The sequence below is a fragment of the Gaeumannomyces tritici genome (assembly GCF_000145635.1).
Source record: "Gaeumannomyces tritici R3-111a-1 unplaced genomic scaffold supercont2.9, whole genome shotgun sequence".
Lineage (NCBI taxonomy): Eukaryota > Fungi > Ascomycota > Sordariomycetes > Magnaporthales > Magnaporthaceae > Gaeumannomyces > Gaeumannomyces tritici.
This window is the reverse complement of record NW_008804553.1, coordinates 432,019-453,329: the sequence shown is the minus strand read 5'-3', so window position 1 is coordinate 453,329 and position 21,311 is coordinate 432,019. Positions and strand designations below refer to the sequence as shown.

General features: G+C 59.0%; 7 protein-coding genes across 7 annotated transcripts; 3 read left to right on the top strand and 4 right to left on the bottom strand.

Moving 5' to 3' along the window:
- Positions 1–23: 23 nt before the first annotated feature.
- GGTG_12614 (hypothetical protein) lies at positions 24–326 on the top strand (the record flags this gene model as incomplete). Its single annotated transcript, XM_009230515.1, has 1 exon — positions 24–326. The coding sequence occupies one exon, from the start codon at positions 24–26 to the stop codon at positions 324–326; it is 303 nt and encodes a 100-aa protein (XP_009228779.1).
- A 1,552-nt stretch (positions 327–1,878) lies between these two features.
- GGTG_12613 (hypothetical protein) lies at positions 1,879–4,648 on the top strand (the record flags this gene model as incomplete). The annotated part of the gene is made up of 2 exons (XM_009230514.1): positions 1,879–2,010; positions 2,231–4,648. The coding sequence occupies 2 exons, from the start codon at positions 1,879–1,881 to the stop codon at positions 4,343–4,345; spliced, it is 2,247 nt and encodes a 748-aa protein (XP_009228778.1). The 3' UTR covers positions 4,346–4,648.
- GGTG_12612 (rhomboid family membrane protein) lies at positions 4,393–7,962 on the bottom strand. The gene is made up of 3 exons (XM_009230513.1): positions 6,513–7,962; positions 5,449–6,428; positions 4,393–5,354 (listed from the first exon to the last, which is right to left on the bottom strand). The coding sequence occupies exons 1-3, from the start codon at positions 7,180–7,182 to the stop codon at positions 5,241–5,243; spliced, it is 1,764 nt and encodes a 587-aa protein (XP_009228777.1). The 5' UTR covers positions 7,183–7,962; the 3' UTR covers positions 4,393–5,240.
- An 828-nt stretch (positions 7,963–8,790) lies between these two features.
- Positions 8,791–13,337, bottom strand: GGTG_12611 (mitochondrial membrane protein Pet127; the record flags this gene model as incomplete). Its single annotated transcript, XM_009230512.1, has 1 exon — positions 8,791–13,337. One exon carries the CDS (start codon positions 13,335–13,337, stop codon positions 9,063–9,065), a length of 4,275 nt encoding a protein of 1,424 aa, XP_009228776.1. The 3' UTR covers positions 8,791–9,062.
- Positions 13,338–13,912: 575 nt separating this feature from the next.
- Positions 13,913–17,414, bottom strand: GGTG_12610 (hypothetical protein; the record flags this gene model as incomplete). The annotated part of the gene is made up of 4 exons (XM_009230511.1): positions 15,722–17,414; positions 15,548–15,663; positions 14,937–15,491; positions 13,913–14,873 (listed from the first exon to the last, which is right to left on the bottom strand). Exons 1-4 carry the CDS (start codon positions 17,240–17,242, stop codon positions 13,913–13,915), a joined length of 3,153 nt encoding a protein of 1,050 aa, XP_009228775.1. The 5' UTR covers positions 17,243–17,414.
- Positions 17,415–17,531: 117 nt separating this feature from the next.
- Positions 17,532–19,950, top strand: GGTG_12609 (hydrolase). Its single transcript, XM_009230510.1, has 6 exons — positions 17,532–18,771; positions 18,837–18,972; positions 19,038–19,152; positions 19,214–19,328; positions 19,383–19,511; positions 19,571–19,950. Exons 1-6 carry the CDS (start codon positions 18,130–18,132, stop codon positions 19,724–19,726), a joined length of 1,293 nt encoding a protein of 430 aa, XP_009228774.1. The 5' UTR covers positions 17,532–18,129; the 3' UTR covers positions 19,727–19,950.
- On the bottom strand, positions 19,630–20,945 carry GGTG_12608 (60S ribosomal subunit assembly/export protein LOC1). Its single transcript, XM_009230509.1, has 2 exons — positions 20,515–20,945; positions 19,630–20,410 (listed from the first exon to the last, which is right to left on the bottom strand). Exons 1-2 carry the CDS (start codon positions 20,818–20,820, stop codon positions 20,120–20,122), a joined length of 597 nt encoding a protein of 198 aa, XP_009228773.1. The 5' UTR covers positions 20,821–20,945; the 3' UTR covers positions 19,630–20,119.
- Positions 20,946–21,311: the final 366 nt, after the last annotated feature.

The window sequence follows — 21,311 nt, the reverse complement described above, 5'->3', positions numbered from 1 at the left end:
CCGCCCGCCGCGCCCAGGAGGCCATGCGCGCCGAGCGCGAGCGCAGACGGCTCGCCGCGGCCGGCGTGCCCGAGGTGAAGCAGCAGCAGCAGCAGCAGCAGCAGCAGCAGCAGCAGCAAGGACCATCGGACGACAAGCGGAGCGACTGGGTGCGCGAGTGGGACGAGAAGGAGAAGAAGGCGCTCGAGGACGGCAGGGGGCTGAGCGGCCTCATCGAGGACACGATCAAGGAGGTGTTTGGCTTCGGCAAGACGGGCGAGGAAGCGAGCGACGGCCCGGTCGGCATCCAGGAAGATCCCAAGAAGAAGGACCAAAAAAGGGGATGAACGGAAGGCTATTTGAGCTCTACGCAGCACGAACCACCTACAAACTGCCGTCTTCTGATGATTTTTACCGACGATGGGTGCTTGGGAAGACGGCGCGGGCTGCCGGAAACCTTGTATCAACATGTATCACCACACCACGCCAAAAAAAAAAAAAAAAAAAAAAAAGGGAATCGAATGGCTTCGCTGCCCCGCAGCAGTGGGAGCGAGGGAAAGGCCCAGACGGTTTTTTTTTTTGGTGCTGCGACCCTGTTGGTGTTCGTCTTCGGGATGATGAAGGACTAATGGGGAAAGGTCCCATCATTATTTGCCTCTCGTGCTTCTGGAAGCTCCCGGATCGTCGAGGAACGTGGGGAAACGAACAGCACCACTGCTGGGGATCGTAAAATGGCACCAGGGCTTGACTCGCACCACGCCTCTATCCGTGACAAAGCAGACGCCGAGCAATGTTTTCTCAGCTCCCGGACCGGCGGGCTGGTTGGTGGTGCCTCGGGACCAGGCAGTTGAGGGTCGCGTGGCGGCCGTGGTGTTGCTCCCGCTTAATCTGTCTTGTCGGCATTTGACGGGCTCTCATTCCGGTCTGTGGGTACCAGGACATGGAGGCGATGGGCGCTAATGCGACGCAGGGGTCGCTGGTAGTTCAGACGGGCAGGGCCGCGCCAAGGAAAATCTCCTGCAGGCTGGCGGCGCCCCGCTGGCTTTGCTCTTCAGGTGCGACGACAAAGACCCAAGACGAACTAGTCCGTACTAGACGGGGACGGACACACGCAGGCCATATCACGGTGGGTGAGGGAGAATGTCACAGACCCTGGCTGTTTCGAGGCCCCAATCAGAAGAGAAAGAGGGGAAGAGCTCAGCTGCCGTGTGTTTGTTTGGTGGGTGGTGTCGACAAGGGCGGGAGAAAGAGAAAGAAACAAAAATAAAACGAAGCAAGGTCGAACCCAAGCACCCCCTCGGGCAGGATGGGATGAAGTGGATGAACTCGAACGCTCGCTCGCCCTTCCGTGTTCCGCCCGACACTCAATCCGTTTCTCTTCCCGGTTGAGGACACGAGGGCGAGCGGGCGCAGCGCTGGCCTTCTTTGCTCTTGTGTGCGTGTATGTTTTTTTCCATTGGGTGGCGCGGAGGATCCGAAAATTGCTGACGGCCCCAACACAAACCCCGTCCTCTTTCCAGCGATCCGCGAACTCGTCTCGGGCACCACTTTGACCATCTCCCCCAGGAAGAAAGAGACAGGAACAAACAAAATCCGACGACGCGCTACACCTAATAGCTACTCCCATCGCGACACCGCGCTCGCCGTCCTGCCCTGAAAAAAAAAAAGAAGAAAAAGTCGCAAGCGGTGTCGCACGGAAAACGCAGAGGCGGCAGCAGCAAACTCCGAGGGGGAGGAGCCTGCCTGGCGTTTTGCCTGTTGGGACGGGCGCCGTGGCCTCGCCAGTCTTGGTTGGCTGTCTCTTGCGCCGAGCCGCACAGCGCGCGCCATCGGGAAGCCGCCCTCCCGTGCTGGGTGTGTGTGTCGTCGTTCGGCGGGCGGCACGGCACGGTCGATGCCATGATGAGCGGGTTTGGCTCCCAGCCGCTGCAGATGCAGCCCCAACCGCCGCCCAAGAGGCCCCACGGGCCCAGGCTCTACCATAAGAAGAGTAAGACGGGGTGCTACCGGTGCAAGGGGAGGAGAGTCAAGGTAAGCCAGCGGTTGTGTTGTGTGTGATATGCTATTTGTTTGGGTTTCCTTCCTATGCTGGGTCATTGAGGCTGCATCGCCGTTCAAGGATGGCTCTGCAGGTGTTGGCCATCAGCGCACCACGAACCATCAGTGCCGCATCATGTAACCCCTTTAAATTGACATCAATGCCACCTCACACTCCTACTAACAGTCTTGTCTCACTCCGCCACCCGTCAAGTGTGACGAGAAGCGTCCCGTATGCGGGGGCTGCAGCAGACACCTGGTCGAATGTGTCTACCCGACGGCCACGGCCGCGCCAGGCGGCGACGGCGTCCGACACCGGCGGACAAGGGCCGCGTCCTCCCGCAGCAGCGGTGAGCCACAACGCCAGCCACAACGCCAGCCACAGCAACAGCAACAGCAGCAGCAAGCAGCGGCGCGGCCGTCTCTGGACACCGTCGCCCTGGAGCCCTCCCTGGGCTCGCCTACCGCGGGCGGCGGCGGGCAGCAGCACGGGCGAGGGCCGTCGCCCGAGGACGACGAGGACATCGCCCCGCCCGAGTGCCGCGAGCGCCGCGTCACCGAGATGCGGTTGCTGTACCACTACCTCATGACCCAGGCCCGCACCTTCAGGCGGCCCTTCAACCTGGCCTCGCTGCCGGGCACCGGCGCCAGCCCGGCCGGCACGGCGGCCTCGTCGCCCGCCACGGCGGCGACGCCCACCACGGCCCACAGCAGCACGTGGACCGTGGCGTCGGCCGGCAGCGGTAGTGGCAGCGGCAGCGGCAGCAGCCACACCAACAACCCGTTCGGCAGCAGCAGTCCCTTTAGCCACCACCACCACCACCACCACCAACACCTGCAGCAGCCTGGGCCGCACCACCACCACCCCATTGCCCACCCCCATCCCCAGCCGCAGCCGCCGCCGGCGGGGTCCGAGACGTTTGTGTGGAGCGTCGAGACCATCGAGATGGCCTTTGAGAGCGACGCCATCCTCTACATCCTCCTGGCCCAGTCGGCCCTCTTGTCGTGGGCCGAGGCGGTCGCGGCCCTGCCGCCGGCCGAGGCCGAGCGCGGTGCCGGCCACGGCTACGAGAACGTGGCCGACCCGGACTGCCACCGCTGGCGCCACCTGCAGCGTCAGTACGCCGCCATGGCCCTGCGCGAGCACCGCCGCGCCGTCGCCGGCCTGAGCGTCGAGGAGGTGACGTCGGCGCAAGACGGCCCCGGCCCGGCCGCAGTCGGCTTCTCCTCCCCCACGGCGACGCAGACGCCGCCCGGCCGCGCCGATCACCACCACCACCACCAGCCGCCACCGCCGCCGCCAAGCCTGTCGTCCTCGCCGGCCGACTACGTCTGCATGTCGAGCCTCATGATCCTCAGCCACGCCTTCGCGCTGGTGCAGACGGTACCGACGCGGCCGCGCTGGACGCCGCCGCTCGAGTGGCTGCAGATGGGCCACGGCGCTGGCCAGGTGCTGGGCGTGGCCAAGGGCATGCTGCGGCCCGGCCGCGACCGCATGATGCGCTTCTTGAGCGCCCAGCCGCGCTTCGACGGCGACGACATCTTCACCGAGCCCAACCGCGCCCCGCTCATGTGGCTGCTCGACCGCCCGCCGCCCCTGCGGCGCGGCGGGGGGGAGGGGGAGGAGGGGAGTGATGGTGATTATGACGACGATGACAACGTCGGGCCCCGCTCGCCGCCGCCCGACGAGGGAGCTGCTACCCTTGACCCCGACACGCCCGAACGGGTGGCGCCGCCGCCGCACATGGACGAGGAGGTCGCCATGGCCGACAGGGACGGCGGGCGGCACCAACACGGCGACACGGACGACGATGCCAGCGCCGCCTCTGCACCCTCAAACCCGCACCCGTCCCACTCCCCCTCCCCGACCACTTCCCCCCACCCCTCCGACGCCCCCTCCCCTCCGACAGACACAGAACTCTCCGACCCAGACACCCGCGCCGTCTACGAGCGCGTCCTCTCCTATATCGGCTGGACCGAGCGCGCCGTGTGCCGGCACGTGGCGGACCCGACGACGACGGGCGAGGCGAACAACAACAACAACAACAACAACGCAGCAGTGGAGCCCCTCTTCGCCGTGTGCCGGCGCTTCGCCGCCTTCGCCGTGTGGACGCCCGAGGCCTTCCACGAGTTCCTGCGCGCGCGCCGCCCGCGCGCCCTCGTCGTGCTCGCCTACTTCTTCGCCCTCTGGATCCCCTTCCGGGACGTCTGGATGATCGGCCCCGCGGGCCTGGACCAGGTTCGCGCCATCCGCGGCGCCCTGCCGCCGCGCTGGCGGCCCAGGCTGGACCCGCTCGCGGCCAGGTACGGCATCGCGTGGGGGGAGTGAAGGGGTGGACCTTTGAGGAGGAATGAGGGTGGTAGTGGTAGTAGTGGTAGTAGTAGTATTTGGGAGGAAAGGCGGTGCGGATAGCTAGGGGGAGGACCGTGGTTGCATGTATTGGTAAATGGAGAAGGGAGGTAGACATGGAGCAAGGGGGCTCGTCCAGCGCTGGCGTATTCGAGACCCGACGCCTTGTTACTAAACACCATATTGCCACGACTTGAAATGTGCCTACCTATTGTACAACAACCCGACCGATCTGTGAGATAGCAGCCGGGGATGAATATTAGCAATTCAAGACATTAACAACCCAAAGCCCCAGGGCTGGACCTTGGCCGATGATCTCGACTTGTATTGCACACCGGTCACGTCACAATACCTTCAGCTACCATCCTGCGCCCATACACTACATTTCACTTTTCTGCCCTTTTCTAATGTAACTCAACAAGCCGACCATCGCTCACTGTGCACAAGAGCCACGACTCCAGAGCAGTCCAGTTTCTCAAAACGCAACATCGCCTTCAGAATCCGGTCCTCCAGGACAGCCAACAGTGCTATGTAATTTGAGCTCGCCCAAAACGCCAACGCTGCATGACAAAAACAAGACTGAAGTGCAAAGGCACGTATGAACAACACAGCAAGACCTTTCGCGAGTCATAACCCCGTAGAGGAGCTTGACGGTGCAGAGAATTAGGTATAGCCTAGGGGCTGTGCGATGGGTGTTACAGACAACGCGAAAAGGAGACTAAGACGTCGGGGATCAACCAAATCTCCTGGCTCATCTGGCATGCGATGGGAATCCGTTTCCCGCTATGCCACGAGATCGTAGACAAGACAACAAAAAACATAAAAAGATAAAATTGTCCAAGATCCTGCCTAACCCATCATGTCCACCTGCTGCTTAGTGCAGATTAGCAGCCAAGCTACGTAGGAGCAGCTGTGGCGACGGCGTAGTGGTCTTGGGGGGATCGTCGACTATTTGGAGATTGCCAATATCGCACCAGCCATTGATATTCTGAGCGCAGCTCGTTAGCCAGTGAAGGAAAATGGGGCATCTTCCCCCAACTTTGGCGGGGTCGTCCTAGAACAGCGAGACATCGGTTACTTACAAGGCAGCTGAGATATTTGCACCACTCGCAGTGAACCCGCGTGACGTAAAAGTTGTTCAGCAGGAGAACAAAGGCGACAAAGACGAGCAGCAGGGCGCCGGCGCGGATCAGCCACCACAGCCACCACAACGGCTTGCGGCCCTTGAAGAAGCCAACGGGGTTCTTGTAGAAGGGCGGGGCCGTCTGGCTGCCCGTCACGCGCGCGCGCCCATCCTGAACCGGAGTGTAGGGCGGGTCGTCGGTACCGATTCGGCGGCGCAGCGAGTTTGGCGAGTGCAGGAGGCACACACCTAGGGCGAGGCCCATGAGGAAGCCGCCAATGTGAGAGAAGTTATCCAATCCCGGCAGCAGGCCCAGCACGAACGAGATGGCGACGTCGAGGAAGATGAAGAGCAGGTCCTTTGTCGGGTTCTTGCGGTCCTTCCACGAGTACAGCAGGTCCAGCAGCGTCAGGGCGATGATGCCAAACAGAGAGCCTGACGCACCCGTAGATGCGATGCCCGTGGCGGCAAAGTTGCCGCCCATGACGAAGCCAAAGATGCCAGCGCTCATGTAGACGAGGAAGAAGCGCAGGGTGCCAATCGACATCTCCATATCGCGGCCGATGGTCAGCTGCAGCAGCAGGTTGAAGCCGATGTGGATCAGGCCCGCGTGCATGAAAATGGGTGTGATAAAGCGGAACCACTGGTTGGGCGCAGGTACGCTGGCCGGAATGTCCGTGAGCGAGACATTGACGAATTTACCGTAGGGGGGCTCATCCACGCCGCCGAAACCGCACAGCTGTCCGAGCGAGCAGTTGGAATCGGTCGTCGTCGTGTTTGGGCACGGCCATTGGATCACCTTGGGCGCGTTGACCACCTTGTCGACGTGATGCATGCACACGACATAGCGAGCGCCCATGTTGATCAGGACCCAGGTGGAGGGGCCGATCATGGGGTTGAACTGGGGTTTTATCATGATGGGAGAGCCCGTGAGCTGTGCTGCGCGAGAGGGAAACAGAACATGTCAGTACATGTTGCCCGACACACCACCCCAACGACCGCGATGGAGCGCCCACGGCTTACTGTTCTTGACAATCTCGCCAATGAAGACGGCGCCCTGGATGGCGGAAAAGACGTAGCAGACCCATGCGATCTTCTTCTTGCCGCTGCCCAGCATGCCCAGCTCGCCGAATCGGATCTTCTTCTGGTCCGACCGCTGGCGGCGCGACCCGGAGCCGGCGGCAGCGGCAGCGGCACCGGGCGGGGCGCCGTTGCTATCGTAGACGTGGTCGTTGGCCTCGGCGTCCTTTCGGCGGTGGCGGTCCTGCAGCGGGATGTCGTCGGCCGATGCTATACGGTCGTCCGAGTTCATCCTGCCCACGCCACCGGGGCTGGGGCCGGAGCCGCCGCCGCCGCCGCCGTAGTAGGACGTGTCCTGCTGCTGGCGGCCACCGCCGGGGGTGGGTGTCTGGTTGCGCTGGCTGTTGTTCATGGGGTACACATGGTCGTCGAAGACGGTATCGAACGGGGAGGGCCCACCGGCGGGGGGTCGGGAGGCGCCGCTGCTGCTGCTGCTTCCGGCGGCGGCTGTCCTCGGGTCGTCGAGCCCGAGATAGGGCTGGGAGCTGTAGGCGGGCGGGTTCGACGGGGCGTAGGGCGCGGGCGAGGAGGACTGGTACGGGTCGGGGGTGCGCGAGGGGTTTGGGTTCGGCAACGATTTGCTGGCGCCCGAGTAGTATTCTTGGGTAGACATTTCGGCCGGCCGACGAGCGACTTGGAGGTCGCTGGTGGTGGTGCAGATGGTGTGGCTCGATCTTGTTGTTTGTTGGTCTGGCTGGCAGAGACTGGGGGATTCGAATGCAAAGGGGTGGCGTCGGGGTCGTTTGGCGAAATTAGGCGGCGGGCCAGAGCCACTCGATCGATTCGCGTCCAAGGTGCTCAGGTCTAGGTGGGGTTTAGCGGCAGGTCGCTGTTACCTGCCGCTTTTCTGGGGGCTGAAACGAGAAGCCGCGATGGCTGGCTGACGCTCAATAAGCGACGCGAGAAGAGCAATAACGAGCGACTGACAATACACGTAAAGGTCAACGATGGATTTTCTCCCGCTTTCCAAATCAATTGTGGTGGAAGGATAACTGCTTTACTGGAATGACGCACAACAGCACAACCAAGAGTCCGATCAGAACCGCAACTTGGCAAAACTGCGGGGACACAGAGCGGGAACGATGTCGCTCTAGTGCTACCCACCTCAGACAGTACGCAAACCAAACCAAGCATGCAGGGGTGGACGCGGGTTTGCCAAATCTGGAAGCCTGGCAAGCACTGGACTTTTATGCCGTCGGCTGATATTATACGGACCTTGCCCTGGGGTTATGTCGCAAAGGCCAAAGGGTACATGAATGGGGAGGAGATTGAGGGGGGGCAGGGAGTAGGTGAAGCAGCCATCAGCACTCACTCGTTCGTGGTGGCGTCAACTGTCCCTTTCCACGTGCAAACAAAGAATGCATGTCGGACAATCAACAACGGCGCAGGTGGCAGGGAATGAACACGGCCAATCGCAGCCGCCACACCAAAGTCCTCCCTCACACATAAAATACACAAACAACCCCCTGCCACCAAGCGTCACAAGACCACTCCAAGTCGTAGCACAGCGCGCGCGCAAACGAACAAGTGCACCAGCGCACGCACCACTGCTGGCGCTGGGTGCCACCACTGCCACTTCAGCCCGCCAATAGTACCCTACAGGCAGGCACCTGGCACGCAACTTGCGTGCCGTTGCTGCTTTGTCCGTCGCCGTGCCATCTCGAGTTTCCACCGCACATGGAAGCCCTCGTCAAAGCACTGCCACTGCTGCACTGCCAGTCATGTCTCGCCATCACTCGTCACACAACCTGCCTTTGTCAACCCGGAAGCCCCAGCTGCAGAAGCACAGCCTTGTTTTGCCTCCACCAAACCGACGATCTCAGCCGCACAATCGAGGACCGACATCTCCCCCTGCCCTCCCTGCCCTGGATCATGACCCGTTTTCTACTTTTAGAAGCGCCCGCCCGCTTTCGTCACCAGAGTTCTTCTTTTAGCGAAACGCATGAGAGTCACCTGTAAAACACAAAAATGCAAAGGGCTTTTTTTTCTGGAGAGACCAGGCCCTTCCTCAAGCTGTCGTAGGGGTCTAGAATATGCTGGGACGATCTGTCCCCGCCAGGCCTGGCCAGCACCGCCCGGATCCCACACAGTATGGGAATGAGAGGTGATTAGGGCGCGCGGGGCTGGGGACCGACGTCACGGGCGGCCACGCCGACCACCCCCGTGCCGCGCCCCAAAGCGCCGAGGATGCTGCCGTAGCCCAGCCCGGAGCGAGACAAAATCTGGGGATATGAACCATACATTAAGCTCTTAATATGCATGTCTGGAGTCGAGAGGCTATTCCGAAAACTAGAGTCCGAAGGCGAGAGTAATTTACAAATATGTCAACACATGCTCTCCCGACATCCTGGCCCAGATGGCCGTGATCCCACAGGCAGGTTCCATCATACAATTACAAACAAAGTACGGGCGCGACGAGAGCCAACGCCGATTCCCTGCCCGACTGGGGAACTCTCGACTGGTCTTTGCCTCGCCTCCACTCTTGTCCTCGTTTTACTTTTCCTCGGCCTCACCTTTCCCCTCTCCATCTTCCCCCTCGTTCATTTTTGCTAGGATCTCTTTCTCGGCCTTTTTCGCCAAACTCCCTTGCTCGCTCTTCTTCTTCGCCTTGGCCTCCCTCTTCGCCTGGCTCTTCGCCTCCCTCCTCCTCCTGTCCTCCTCGGTCCTCTTCTTTGCCTTCTCCGCGTACGCCGCCCTAGCCTTCTCCTTCTTCAACGCCTTGGCGCTCTGCGCGTCCAGGACCGGAAGGTCCGGGAAGTCCGGAGTGTCCTGGGCTTCCAAGGGGTTCTCCGGGAGCTCGGCGCTCCAGGGCCGCGTCGGCGAAACGTGCGCAAACACCTCGTCGTAGTCGAGCTCCCCGTCGACCCCGTAGACGCACACCCTACCGTGCTCGCGCGCCCGCTCGTCCTCGCCCACGCGGAAGGCCCTGCCCTTGTTGGTGAAGTTCTGGAGCGTCCGCGCATACGCCTGTTGGAACTTGTCGTTCCCAAGCGGCGCGTTGGCCGCCGTGAGGAGTGCCTCGCGCCGTTTTTTGCACCCATCGTACAGCTTCTGCGCCCGCGGCTGCTCAACATCCTCAAACGAGTACAGGAGCTCCCACTTTGTGTCCTCCTTGACCGAGTTCAGCCGCTTGACGTAGCCCTTGTCTGTGGAGTTGCGTATCGTGACCGCTATCGCCATGAGTTCTTCCTCTGGCTCCGCATCTGTGCCAGTGGCCTCGGTCTCGGATGCAGCGGCATCCGCTGAGGCTGCGTCGCCCGTTTCGGCTTGTTTGGAGTTCGACAGCATCTCAGACAAGATTCTCTCAAACCTCTTCAGCCTCCGGCTGTCGGCACGGTCCGGCTCTTCCTCCTTCGCCTGCGGCTCCGCGCTAACCGGCACAGGCGACGACTGTGAGTGCTCAGCCAGCTTGATGATAAGATCTTTGAGTGAAAGCAGCCCCGGTGCTGTCTTTGATTTGACAGTCTGTGTCTCCGCCGAGTCCGAATCATCACCAGAAATCTCATCTCCTGCGTCGGCGTCGTCCTCGACAGCCTCATCTTCATCCATGGCAGTCTCCGACTCGGCTGCGATCTCGGCAACCTCATCCTCTGGGACCTCGGTTACCCCACCCTCTGGGGCCTTAGCAACCTCGTCTGCCGTGGTCTCAGCAACCTCGTCTGCCGTGGTCTCATCGACCTCGTCTGCCAAGGCTTGCGCAGGTTCCTCCGAGGCGGTCTCCACCGTCTCATTGGCCGAAACCTGTTCGACATCGACCTGAGACGATTCAGCTTCGCTCTCGCCAACCTCCAGCTGCTCCGCGGGGGTGTCTGCCGTGGCGTCTTCGTCGACAGCTGAAAGGGTGGCGGTATCTTCCTCGGCGACCGTCGCATCCTCGTTGCCGTCTGTGACAGAGAACTCGTCCGCGCTGCCGTTCTGAATAACCTCCGCCGCGCCCTCGAGGTCAGGACTGGTGATGGCCCCAAGGAGTGCGTCGATGTATTCTCTGGATTGGTCCTGCGGGATGGAACGAAGGAGCCCACTCTGCGTGAGAGCCTCCTCGACGGCCTCCCGGACCGACGCGATACCAAACACGTCGTCCTCCATGGCCTGGTCTACCCTGTTCATCATATCCTCCCAGACCTCCTCTGGGCTGAGTTGCCCCTCAGGGCTGAGCTCCTCAGAAAACTTCTCCTCGACGGCCTCGACCTCCTCACCGCCCTCGTCCTCATCGATGATCTCGAGCTCGTCATCTGCAGACCCGGCCTCCTCACCCGACTGCTCTGCAGCCTCGACAGCAGAGGCCTCGGGCTCCAGATTCATCATCTTTCGCTCGAATTCCTCTATGGCTTCTTTATTCTTCTCTTGGACGGCTGCGATCTCCTGGTCGGTGACCGGCTTCGCAAACACGTACATAAAGGGAGGCTCGCTCGGCCGAGTCTCAAAATGCAGCCGCAACGACCGCCCGGGGAACTTGGTGGTTGCCTTGTCGAGGATCTTGTTGAGGAGATGCAGGCTCAGCTTGAACTCATGGTCTCCCAGTGCCGTGTTGTCGGTCCCGTGTATGGCCAAGTCCATCTCGCCGAGGCTGATGTACTGGAAGCCAAATATGCGCTCCGTGTTGTGGAAGGCGACAAAGATTCCGTCCATGCGGCCCATGCGCACCTGGAGGGAGTATTTGAGGAAGGCTGAGCGGATCATGTCAAAGTACTCCCGCTCGAACGACTCCCACTGGCCAAAGCGATCGCGGATCTCGTAGCCCATCCCCTTATGCATCTCGCTCGACTGCATGCGGATGGTGACGACGGAGCGAGTCTTGAGATCGAACATGCCGGTGCCGGGAAGCCTGGGGTCGTGGGCATCCAGCTGGGACCGCATGAGAAAGTCACCCATGGTCGTGTAGTGAAACGCCTCCGGATCATTCCGCGCCTCCTCGCTAAGCTCGTGCGACTTGTCCTTGTGGTAAAGCTCGAACTCTTCTCTTGGAAGCGTGAGAAACTTTTCCATCGACTTGCCCAGCATGCTGAGAATGGTGGCGTTGTCGAACTCCTTGTCGGCGTCAATGGCGTAAACGCCGTCCTTGTACTTGAGGAAGACGGCAGCAGGGCCTCGCTGGATCCGGGTGAACTGCTCCGAATCCGGTGTGAAGGTTCGTGACATGTGTGAAGCGTTGATCGGGCGCCAAGATGAGATCAAGTAGTGGAAATGCGCCAGCATCGAAGTCATGCTAGACGTCGACCCGGTGTACTTCTTGTCCACCTCGGCCGCAAGGGATATCAGGGTGTTATCCTTGGATGAGGTGACGTAGCGTTTGAGCGCATTGAAGTCGAACTCGTGGGTTGGCATGATCGTGGACAAGTAAGGGTCGAAGTTGTAGACGCGTGATCTGGGATCTTGGAGCTGGTAGACTCCTGGGTTGAACAGGACCCTGTCCAGTCCATATTGAACGTTCGGAACAGGAGGCTGAGACTTTTCTATGGGTGTCAATTCTAGGTCTTTGGAAATGACGCTGTGGATCGATATTTGCTTGTTCTTGCGTTCTTTCTTCTTCGGCGCGGCTGCGTCAGGTGATGGGTCTAGCTCAGGAGTGGCTTCATGCGTCGCGTTCAGAGATTTATCTTCGACTTGCGCCGGCGGATCCCATATCTTTTTACCTCGTCGTTCAATGATAACGTTTGGCCATTTTGGTCCTGCCGCTTCTTGTGATTGTGCCGCTGCCACCCTTGATTGTCCCGCCTTCTGGAATTGCGAAGCAAGGCTGGCCTTCTTCTTCGGCGCCTTGCCAGGTGCTTCTGAAGCCGATGGCTCAGTGGGTTTTGAGTTTACTCGACGTACTTCCACCGGCTGAGGCTCAGTGGCCTTGGGGCGCTGTGCCGATCTGTCTTTCTCAGGGGCTGGCCGGGCCAGATACTGTGCTGATCCTGGCGGCTGCTCAAGGAGGACCTTGCGCAGGACTCCTAAAGCCCCGGCAAGGAGTTCCACCTGACGGTCCTTGTCATCCGGCTTCACCGTCTTGAGGAGCTTCTCCGAGGGAAGGTTCTTGAACATCGAAGGTCCCACAGATCCAGGCTGGACACCCCCTTGGGCCATCTGTGTGTCAAATAGGTCTTTTGCTTTTTTGGCATCAGGGCTGAGTGGGTGTGGCCGGCCTGCGCTCGCGTCACTGGCCTCTGAGGCCCCCTGCCCAGATCCCTCCTCTGACTTGGCCGTTTTCTTCCCCTTAGTCGCAACAGCAAGAGGCTGGGCGAGTCCGATGTGTGCAGCCCGGAGGTCTTTCAGTATCTCGAGAGACTCGCGCCACATGCGATTCATCTGCTCCGTCCTCGCGACGTTTGTTCTTGCTTTGGACTGTGCAAGCTTATGGCGGCGTTTTTCGGACCTCTTGTTTGAGGACCCTGGCGAGCCTGAGGTCGTCGAGAGAGATTCCTTTCCGTCCTGACTGTTGGGGGCCGGGGCGGGCCCCTGACCGTGTCCTTCTGCCGTGGCATCGGTGTCGGCGCCCTGGGTGGCAGCAGACTGCTTGGTCTTGGTACTTTTCGAGGCGGGTTTCGACTTCGAGGGAACCAGCTTTTTGCGTTTTGACGGGCTGGCTTCTTCGCCCTTCTTGTCGTCGGGCGCAGAGCTAGACTCGTTCACCGAGGGCGATTTCGACTCTGGGGGTGTGTCAGAGCTGTAGAGCCGCCGCGGGCTGAAGCGGACTGGCGCGCTGGGAAATAGGTCCCTCCGGGTACTGTGCAAACGCAGGCCGCCCGCGGGAATGCGTAGACCGCTTCTCGCTAGTGAGAGCATTGCGACCGCACCCGTGCCAAGTTGGTGCAAAAAAGAAACCGACTTACTGGTCCCGTCGTTTGCGGCGTGTAGGTCGAAGAAGGCCTGTCGCACGAGGGGGTGGAGAATCTGTTGGAACTTTTTCCAATCCCACCCACCAACGGGCTTATCGACTCTTATCGCCAATTAGGATCCACATCGCCGCTTCAATTGCCCCACAAACCCCTTGTGCGTTCCGATGCGCCGCAAGGCTAGCCATTGAGACTTGCATGAGGGACAAGACCTGACCGAACATGAAGTTAGTTGAATTACATCGACTATGAATGGGTATTGCCAGTCGTTAACTCCCGAGGAAAAGTGTAAAGAAACAACACACCCGTCGCGTGTGATGGGGAAACCATAATGCGTCCTCGCTCAATGCATCGCCAAAAGCAAAAAGAGAGAGGAAAGAAAAAGACAGGGCCGGGCATCCGGTGTTCCAGATGGGTACGAGTGTCTAGCAAAGGCTAAGGAGAAGACAAGCAAGAATCGAAAGCCAGGTGATGAACAAAGAAAACATGGGCCTTTCCTTTATATGACACCATCCATTCCAAACCTCAGGGGACAGCTGCGCTTTTGGCCGCCGCCTCGTTGGCAAAGCGCACTGCGTCCGCGTATCGCTTCGTGTGCTCGTCGCGTTGGCTTTGCATGGCATACGACGATGCTAGCATACCCTCCGCCACGCTCTTCCAAAGCAGGTTGCCGACCTTGTTAGCCTGTGCCAACGCCGCCCTCGCGCTCTTGAGCGCCTGGTCGCCCACAACACCCTCGAACAACCTGAAACGCATAATGTTCAGCGCGATCGAGAGGCACTGGATGTTGCGATTCGACTGGGATCCGCTGAGCGCCCCCTGGATGTACCTCTTCACTTGATTGATGCTCTCGGGAGGATCTGTCCGGATAGATGCCATGACGAGGTTGAACACAGTTTTGATGTCCGGGTCCGGGTGGGTCTCGCAAAGACTCCGGATTTCCTCCACGATCTCGACTGTCTTGGCCATGTCCTGGTGTTTCGGGCTTGCCATGATCCAGAGACGGTTCAAGGCGGCCATGAGACACAGCTCGCGCGGCACCATGCCCTCATCCGATCCACGTGGGAGGCGGATAGCGAAGCGCTCGCTCGAGAAAATCTCAAGCGCCTCATCCAGTTTGCATCGCCCCTGGTAGCAGATGGCCTTGAGGTAATATGCCAGATCCTGGATGTTTGCGTCCAAAGTGTCGTCCATAAGCTCGTCGATATTATCCACACACCGCTGGACTTCGGCCCATTCGCTATGGGTTCCGCTTGTCAAGCCGAGGAGGACAAACAGGTAGCATTTCAGCTCCGAGTGCCACCTCGCCATCCGCATCGCCGGCTGGAGTGACAGACGTGCCTCGGGAGGAAGTTTTCTGTTCGCAAAATTGGAGAGCGATTTCAGCGCTTCCCGCCACGACTCGGGACACCTAGCGTCAACTGCGCCGGTGCTGTCACCTGTGACAGAAACCGTGTAAAGCATCGCTATGCCACTCAAGGTGTAGCTAGATTATCGCTGTCAGCTCACGACGTCTACACTTGCGGGATGGCGGAACTGCAACACAAACCTGAGGGAAAACACGTCCGCAATAGACATGAAATTGACAACCAAGAAATCGGTTTCGCCTTCGCCAGGCCGGACGATTGTTGAAGTATCTGTGCTGATTGTGGACAACGACAGCTGATCCCTGACAAGAGGTAGCAGAATCTCCGAGGTTTCCCACGAAGACTTGTATGCCACTTCTAGCATATTTTGCAGGTTCCTCATTTTTTGTAGCGAGGCATCGGGTTGCTTCTGCCGGAGGCTGCATGCTAGATCCAGTAAAAGGGATAGCACATCGATTTGCGGCACCCGAGTGGAGGATTCCAGCTGATATTTCGCGGCCTGGGCAATGCAGTCCTGAACTCGCACGATGGCATCCGCCCTGCTGGTTCGGAGGTGCACAAGACCTTCGACAAGGGAGGTGAATACGTATATGGCACGATCCCCCCGTTTAGAGGCAAGCGTCGTGATGTCCTTGCAAGAGTCCAGTACTGTCGTCGTGTCGGAGAACCCTGACGACTGCAAAAGAAGCGATATCTTGAGCAGCCGAAAGCCATATGACCAGTACACATGTTTATATCTGCAGAAAAGTTAGCGAGGCGCATGATGGAGAGGGGAAGTAAGCTCCGAACATACGTGTCGCAGTCATTGATGGTCTTGTTCAGGGCGACGAGTGCAGCCTTTGGTGTTCTCCTGAACAGTACCTTCATGAGGAGATATTGGGTGCAGTATTTCAAATCAAGAAATAGGCGCTAGATGAGATGTGAGTCGTGAATAGTTGTAAACACCAGTATTGGGGTATGGGCTCACCTTGTCCGCGAGCGCAATGCCCTTGGTAAGCATTGTTTCCGCGTCCATCAGATTTTCTGTCTCCTCTACGACTATTCCGGCGTACCGAAGACGGGCCTTGGCTTCGATGCGCGGTGAGAGCTTTTTTGACGATATTGCGGCCTCGAGGCACGCTAGCCCCGTCGCGACCAGCTTGTGATATTCGCCAAGTGCTTCAGGTGAGCATGAGGACGCCAGTCGTAGCGCACCCTCCTGTGCCTTTACCAGGCACTCATCCGCCACATGGATCAGGATGGACGGGTGATCAAGGGACGGCTGCGACGGAACGCTAGGAGACCTGGCAATAGCAGGCGAATGCGAAAGCGCGGGAGATTTTGACAGGGCTGGCGACCTAGATGGTCCTGTTGCTTTTGTTACCCCGCCTGTCTGCACCTTATGAAGGGCGGGCGACCTCGCCAGTGGGGAGTTGGCCATGGCCGGGGATTTTGAGAGCGCTTTGGGCGCAGGAGTGTTTGGTGATCTAATCCGCCCCTTCTGCATGGCCCCATTTCCATCTCTTGATTCTGGCCGAGTCTTCATGTCGGTGATATTGATGACTATATCTCCACCGTTGGGCAGCCCTGGTGTCGGCGCGCTCGATGTCGCTCGAGCGCTATGTACGTGTTGGTGCTGCTGTTGCGGTGCCTGGTGGTTCTGAGGATTTGGTTGGCTGTTATGTGGGCTCGGATGACGATGTTGCAGATTCTGGTGGTGATTCTGCCAGTTCTGCTGTTGATTTGTTGGCTGATGAGGCTGCTGCCGGTACTGCTGCGGCTGGTGGTGCAATATCTGGGGCTGCGACTGTTGTCGCTGCTGTTGCTGCGCGTGTGTTGCCGCCGACAGAGTCTGCTGCTGCTGCTGCTGCTGCTGAAGAGGCGACGGCCGAGACTGCGGCTGGGGACGCGCGAGTCTAGGATCATTGCCTGGCGCAGGCAGAGGTTGGACGTGGTGATTCGCCGGTTGTTGTTGGTATGTGTTCGAGGGGAATCGCTGAGGGGGCGCGAATGCAGCCGTGCTAAAGGTTGCGGCGTAGCTCTGGGGGACGGCGCTCGTCGGGGTCGCGTATCCGACCGGAGGCGGCAGGGGCGTCAGCGGCGAAGGGTCGATCTGCTGGTGCGCGTGTGCCGGGTGTGGATACTGCTGCTGCTGCTGCTGCTGCTGCTGCTGTTGGTGCTGGGGCAGCGGGCGGTGGTGCAGGTTGTTTGTGTGAAGTGACGGGAGCGAGGGGGCAGCCTGCTGATGATGCTGCGCGTACGGCGGCCCCTGAGGAGGCAGGTAGGCGGAGGGCGACGCGCCGTGATAGGGCTGGTGTGCGACGGCGGCGGGGTGCTGGAATTGAGGGGCGACGTAGGGTCGCGGGACGGGCATCGGCGAGGACTGGCCATCGTAGGCCTGCCCCGGGCCCGGCTGCGGCCCAGAGCCGTGGTGGTAGGCCATGGCATCAAACGCCGAGTGGCTGCAGGTTGGGGAAACGGAAACCGCGTTCGACTGGGCTGCTAACATGACCAGGCCGGGCGCGAGACAAAAGGCTGCATCGTGAGTGGTCGACAACGCCAGGCGGGGCCAAATCCCTGCTTATAAGGCGGCGGCAGCAGAAAACGAAGGAAGCCACGTCGGGCGAGGCGTATCCATCCACGGAAATCAATGTCTTTTAAGAGGTCTGTTTGGCAGGAGCATGCGGCTCTGATGAGATGAACCACAGCCATTCGCCCAGTTGGCGCTCTAGCGGGCATCTGGTGGCCCACACTTCAGCTTACCTCAGCCGCGAACCTAATCGTGACAGATCCATCTTATCGAAGTGTGGGTCGACGGATGCGATCGACACGTGATGCAGGTGCCTTGCAGCAGACAATCCGACAAGCCACTACCCGATACTCGGCGTTGTCATTGTTGAGCTGATGTGGACCCCAAACCGAGGCACTCAGCAGAGTGGCGCAGGGGACACTGCCGAGGCATCCCTGATTCCAAGAGCCCGCCTCCCGCGTGCGCCCACGTCCCAACGTCTCGGGCGGTCCCGCAGCAATCCACGGACAGCCTGTTCTGGAAGTCATATCCGGGGTTGGGATGTTCTAAAATAGACGCAGGAATAACGGGCCCGATACCTGGGCGGTTGGATACCTAGTATTCAAACCTCGCATGCCGCCGCTTTCAGTGGTGTGCGAATCTTTGCAGGTCCCCCATCACTATCTATCCGGTATACAACGAACGGGCTGCAGATCTGCAGCGCACCGCTAGTCGGCGCATCAAAACGACATCGCACAGCAACAGCTGCCCTCCTGCCTTTGACTCTTCCCCATCATTTGCTTGTCGAGTCGTGCGCAGCCAACCTAAAAGCGTCTCCCACTCCACGCTTCCCAGTCCCCAAACTGTCGCTGCGTCGGTGTGCCAAGATGATAGGCTCCTGGTTGGGCCTGGCGAGCATCCGCTTCACACACGCACCGGCACCCCTCGTTCTCCGCACCAAGGATGGCGAGAAAAAGAGCCTGGTCGAGGTGTGCATGGACAGCGTGCCGCCCTGTAGACTGAACCCGTTCCTGTTCAATGGCCATCTGCAGACCATGTGGACCGCGATGTCGACCGAGGGCCCTCAAATCTACTACAGGAGGAAGGTCTTCGAAGCTGACCACGACAGTTACTTTGGCTCCTTCGCCGTCGACTTCGCGGTCCCGCCTCACAAGGACGTTGATGACACGCTGCCGCCTCGCACCGCACACTACTCGGACAAAGACTTTGCCGCGCTGGGGTCCGACGACACCCGCCCGATGCTCGTCGTGATGCACGGTCTGTCTGGCGGTTCGTACGAACTCTATCTCAGGGAGGCTATAGCACCTCTGCTCGCCGAAGGGTCGGACTGGGACGTCGTCGTCGTCATCTCCAGGGGCTGCGCCAAGAGCCCCATCACCAGCGGCGTTCTTTTCAACGCCCGGGCGACCTGGGATGTGAGACAGTTTGTCAAGTGGTGCCGTAAGACGTACCCTAACCGCCCACTGTTCGGACTCGGATTCTCCCTCGGTGCCAACATCATCACCAACGTATGTCACTTACATCGGTCGTGTTTTATGCCTGGGTGCCTTTCACTAACGATTCGGGGATGCAGTATGTTGGTGAAGAAGGGGCAAATTGCCTCCTATCCGGGGCCATCGCGGTCGGCAGTCCCTTCAACTTGGAAGTCTCAAACAAGGCGCTGAAGAGGTCCACTCTGGGGCTTCACGTCTACCAGAGAGTCATGGGATGTAGGTTACTGCCATCCCCGCCATTCCTAGACTATGAACTCTCACGCTCACACAGCTCGCTACAGCCAACGTAAAGAGACTCGTTGCGGAGCACAAGGAGTCTCTCGAGATTCACAGCAAACTCGACTTCGAGAGGATTGCCAAGACCACTTATCTCTACGAGTTTGATCGTGCAGTACAGTAAGAATACCTACTCTGCCTTTCCGCTCCCTTGGTATCACGATTTTAACGAGCTCTACAGATGCCCTTGCTGGGGATACCCCACCGAAGACGCGTATTATCGCGACTCGTCCTCTTCGGATGCTATTCTTGGCATCAGGATACCCTTCTTGGCCATCAGTGCAACCGACGACCCGGTATGTGGCATGGGCACGAAGACTTGCGTCCGGTTGATACTGACTATAAGACAGATTGCGGTCGACGAGGCGGTGCCGTACGAGGAGTTCAAACAGAACCCATTCACTGTTCATTGCAGTACATCACTGGGCGGCCATCTGTCCTGGTTTGAGCTTGGCGGCGGCCGATGGCACAAGCGACCGGTATGCCCTTTGACGAAGCCCATAGTAGACATTTTGCCAACCATGCTGACTTTAAATAGATCGAGAAGTTCCTCAGGACCATGGCGTCGAACATCGATTTGAACTTTAGCCGATCAGTGTCAAACAACACCATTGAACCCAAGCCCCGTGGCACCCAAGGCTTTGACCCCCTCAGGCGGCGAATGATAGTCAAGCATCTAGAGGCAGAGGACTAGAGACCTTGATTTCTTTGGTGATTCCGCGACGCGACATGCATACGCAGTTTGTACAGATCATGGGATAGATAGACGTAAATCGGTGAACATAGAACATGACTTGGAGCATCTTTCCTCAAGCGATGCAACATTTTGCCTCCTCGTCCGACGCTGCCACATGTTACAAATGTTGTAGGGTAGGTATACTGAGTCCGAAATATAACGTTTCTCCAAGACCAGATGAACAGGCCTTGTCGGCATAGAGCCGTGATTTTTACGAGCGATTTCTCGCTGCTTTTTTCCACACGCCTATAGTGCGATGAAACAATAGCCCAACCAAAAAGTAACGCCTCGCAATGATGTGCCCAGTAAGAAGAAAAATCAAGAAAAAGATGCGAAAAAGCCATGAGAGGATCAGGCAAATGATACCCTCTTCTTCTTTGCTGCACTCTTGGTCGCTTTTGAGCCAGAGACGGCGATATCGCTGATATCCTTGTCGTCCTTTTCAGCCTTGCTCCTACTCCGCTTCTTCCGTAGGGACTCCTTGGTCGCGTCGAGCTTGGCTTTCCTCTCCTCCTCCTTCTTTTCCGCCTCAGCCCTCCTCGCCTCTCTGATCTCCTCCATCTGGCGCGCCTTCATGATCTTGGACTCTATCTGGCCTTCCTTCTCGGCCTGGACCATCGCGAGGATCGTGTTGATGCTCTCCTGTGGCGAGACGTTAGCGCAGTCGTTGCGGGGATGAGGGAGGGCGCGGTGTCCAAGGTCCGACCGGGCACCCAGTCCATAGAAAAGCTCGATGGAACACATACAGGGTCGTCGACGAAAACCTTTCCCTTCTTCTTCCCCTTGGGCTTCTCGACGCCGACCGGGGTGATCATGTTGAGCTTTGGTATGCCCAGCTCCTTCTCGGTGTAGACGCGCTTCTTCTTCTTCTTCATCAAATCCGCGATCGACGGTCGGCCCTTGACCTGCTGCGACGGCGCCTTGCCGCCGCTGGGCTTCTTGGACTTGGACTTGACGAAGTTGTCCCCATCGGATTTTGATTTGCCCCCGCTGGAGCCGCCCTTCCTGGAAGAGATCTTGTTCTTCACCGTTTTCGTGCGCGTGATACCCATCGTGGCGGAGGTCGTGGGTTTCGGGCCGGCTGTTGGTTCTTTTTACGGTTTGGCGCAAGAACCTATGGCGATGGTTGCTGGATCGCAACTTGCAAGACAGCTTCCATCTGTCGGGCGTTGTCGCGAATCAATTGCGATTTTTTTTTTCTCCGCGCGCCGCGATAAGAGGTTACTGATAACACACCCTTGCTTCCCATGCCACGCCTATGGAGCGGGGTGTGGTTCAGTAAAACACAGGGGTTGTGGCTGCTGTGCGGAGCTCCTTTCAGGTACGCAGTCATCGCGTTTGACCCCTCCCGAATGCTCGCTGCGATACCGGACGAACCAGAGGTAAATCTCAACATCGAGCCTCCAGCCTTTGCATCCTCTCTTTCACAGTAGATCAAGCCAGTCATTTTTTACGATCGAATATTTATTTCCCCCCGGGATATCGCCATCTCAAAAACTGCTCTACTTCTTTTATAATCTTACTTGCCAAGGTCTCGACGAAG